Source organism: Vollenhovia emeryi, unplaced genomic scaffold (assembly GCF_000949405.1).
Source record: "Vollenhovia emeryi isolate VEMERY1.0 unplaced genomic scaffold, V.emery_V1.0 DF939174.1, whole genome shotgun sequence".
Lineage (NCBI taxonomy): Eukaryota > Metazoa > Arthropoda > Insecta > Hymenoptera > Formicidae > Vollenhovia > Vollenhovia emeryi.
Window position 1 is genome coordinate 626 of NW_011967192.1, and position 3,357 is coordinate 3,982.

Here is a 3,357-nt window from a genome sequence, read left to right on the forward strand (position 1 = left end):
TGACATCCTACCCCTTTTTTTGAAAGTGATGAGCATTATCGATTCGCTACTATTATTACGCGCGCGCGTTACTATCGTATTAGCGGCATATATGTATGATCGCTATATTAATAGTTGGAAGGCGTAAAACCATTGCGCATCGTCGAAGAGTCCAAGTTATCGATTCCGTCCGCTTCACGTGGTTTGAAAACGGTGACCACGTCGTCGCGCCGGTAACGCTATCATCCCCCGATAAGCCATCGGCAAAACGAAAGAACGTGACAGAATTACGAGGCTGTGGCATGTGACAGACGCGTGGTCGCGGCGATTCCCCGGAGTCTGGCGAAATCGCGTCAAGTAAGTCGGCCGGACGGTGGGCGGTGGCGGGTGGTGGCGGGCGGTGGTGGGTCAGCCGGAACACGAATCGTCCACGATCTGTCACGATCCGGCCCGTGACGGAAAGTCTACGGCAGGACGACGAACGTCGTCGGTGTTGGCGCGCGCGCGCGCCAATAACGCGCATGCGTGCACCGAGAGCTGTGCTCCGATTGGTCGCCGCCACATGGTCTGATGTCAGACCACGGAGACTGTACGATTCAATAATAAGATGCTGGTGAGCTAGATGCCAGCCAGTCTTTAGTTTGGTCGTCCGACTTCCCGGTTGTCTCTGTGGAGAGAGAGAAGCCGCTCGCGTCACACTCTGCGAGGGAAGAGAGAGAGAGCAAGTCCCGCGCGGTCTTTCGAAAAACCGACCGTGCAACGAGAAGCGTTCCGCTCCAACTTTTCCCGGGACTGTTCGTACGCGAGAACGTGGACCAGGTGAGTCTTGGCAGGATCGATATCGGGCAAGTACGGCCAGGAATCGCGTCCGCTTCACGGAGGAATTACTGGCCAACGGAAGAGCCGCTGCGAGGCGCGTCGCAGTTTTGCCAATCGAGTCCTATACGGTGTAAATCATTTGCCTTCTTCTTTGTGCGGACGGTTGAAAAATTGTAAAATTCGTTGAAGCGACATAATATCAGCAGCTATAAAATAGTTTCATAAATCTTGCCCAAACGTACGCTTTGCTCTAGTCATTGTTGATAAGTAAATATAATTTTGGCTATAATCGCTTACGGAGGAATGGTAAATTTAACAATTCTAAGTATAATTATTTTATCTTTAAGTCGTAAGTTTATAACGATCTCGATAATTACTCGCTTTAAACGCTATACATATGATAATGAGAGAATTATCAGATAGAATACCGTTTAGAAAAGGGTGATGCATTGCGCAACATGGATACGTGGCTAACGACTGCACAAATATGCGTATGTAACAGTATGTAATATATGTAAATAGTGACAATGAAATGTACAGTAAGAAAATACTCGAAGCGTAAAGAGAGAAACGAAAGTTTCTCTAACCGAAACCAGCGCGCTAGAAGTAGTGCGTTAGAGCAAATAAGCAAATTCATTCAGTTTTACATATCACAAATGTGTTGACGGTATTTATGTGAATGGGAAATATTGTTGACGATTATTCATGTGTAGAAAGCAGTCATTCAGATGTTGCTACACTTGCACAGAGAAAAACGTTTCTTTGGATTTAGTATTCCTATTTATGTGTAATTGAAATTTGTTTCATCGAAACAACATTAGTCAACGGCCGTCACCAGATTGAAGGTGGTCAAATTATATACAATTTTGGTGAAAAAATTTATAAGAAAATACGATAAAATTATATGCTTATACCTACAAAACATTATTTGTTTGAAGAAAAATTTTCTTGTTTCATTCAAACAATCCCTATTATTTGATGGAAAAAACACTATTATTTCAAGTAATATCTTTCAATTGAATAATTCTATTATTTGGCCAAGCGCATATAAAATTCGGTGCTGCCACTAGATGGCCGCCGAACTCGTAAGTAAAATCACGGCGGCCAGACGTATAAGCAACCGCATCAGCAGACACGGTATAATAATCTAATGGTCTATTCTTTATAGCTGAACATGGTGTACTAATTTAGTGTATAGCTTTCTTTTTCTAATGTAGAAGGAAAAAGATGAATGTATGTATTGGTAAGCAAGAGGTCGAAAAAAGCAACCTGAAATGATAAAAAAAGTTACTTGTTTAAATGTAATAAGCAATTATTTTAGTGAAATAAAATAATTATTTGAGTAAAACCGTACATTTTTCACATATTTTCTATCAAACAGAAATGTTTGAATAAAACAATAATATAATTTAGATCAAAGAGAATATACCTTTTGTTGCAAATAAATATTTTATTGCAGACGCAGATATATATTATTTCAAATTCAAACAAATGATTTGTTTGGATACAAGAAAATTTATTAAATCCAAAGAAATCGTTTTCTCTGTGTGGAAACTCGACATTATCGGATCAGACGACGTTACGTTTATGTTTGCATTACGTCATAAGGTATACAGTTCCAACAAGTATGATGTCAAACTGTACCTGCGAACTCACAAATGACTCTTATAAACTCCTTCACATTCGTATGACAAATAGTAAAAACTTGTAAAAGGAAGTATCTATCCAAGTAAAAAGTCAAGCTTCTCTAAGTTTGAGCTTCGAGCGAAGTCTCTTTATTTTTACTCATACAAGTTTTATTTAAATTAGACAACACAAGCGCATTTAAAATCGAGAGACTGCCATTTCCTTTTATATGATATTTACTATTGCATTACTTTTCTCGCTCCAAGAATACAATGACTGTAATATATGTATCCTTACTTACTAACTATACTCGCACGCACCTGCCGCGAATGCGTGGGCGCAAGCGCTATTCAACGCGTGCGACTCTAATAAAGCTTAAATGATTGATTAATTAACCGAACGATGATTAGTGCGGCGCAAAACACGAGAATTGACCCCTCCCATCAAAGTTACAAATGACTTTTCATCATTTACTATGTTAGTTGAGGCTGCCCCGATATTGAGTCATGAGAACAAAACAGTATACTTAAGCTTCTTCATGAAATACATATAAAAACTCCCCCCTCCCCCCTTTTATGCACAGAGAGAACGGTTTCTTTGAATTTAATAAATTTTATTAGATTCAAAGAAATTTATCTTTTGGAATAGTCCAAACAAACCAATTGATGGTTCAACAAATATGATTATTTGACCTTTCAAATAATAAATAGCTTTACTTCAAATAAAAGATTTGTTTGAAACGAAAGGAATATTCTCTTTAATCTAAACGATATTATTGTTTCATTCAAACAGCATTATCGTTTGATAGAAAATATGTGAAACAAATGTATATGCATACATCTTTCTCCCTCTACATTAGAATTTTCCCTTCATTAAAAGAAGAAAGATAAACACTGAATTAGTACACTATGTTCAGCCATAATAAAAAATAGG

General features: G+C 38.6%; 1 protein-coding gene across 1 annotated transcript in view; it reads left to right on the plus strand.

Moving 5' to 3' along the window:
• Positions 1-1,270: 1,270 nt before the first annotated feature.
• The window catches only part of LOC105563598 (fatty acid synthase-like), a 22,475-nt gene continuing 20,388 nt past the window's right edge, over positions 1,271-3,357 (plus strand). The window contains exon 1 of the mRNA XM_012015312.1: positions 1,271-1,289. Within this exon, the coding sequence (XP_011870702.1) occupies positions 1,286-1,289 (4 nt within the window). The 5' untranslated portion in view covers positions 1,271-1,285. The remainder of the gene's footprint in view (positions 1,290-3,357) is intronic.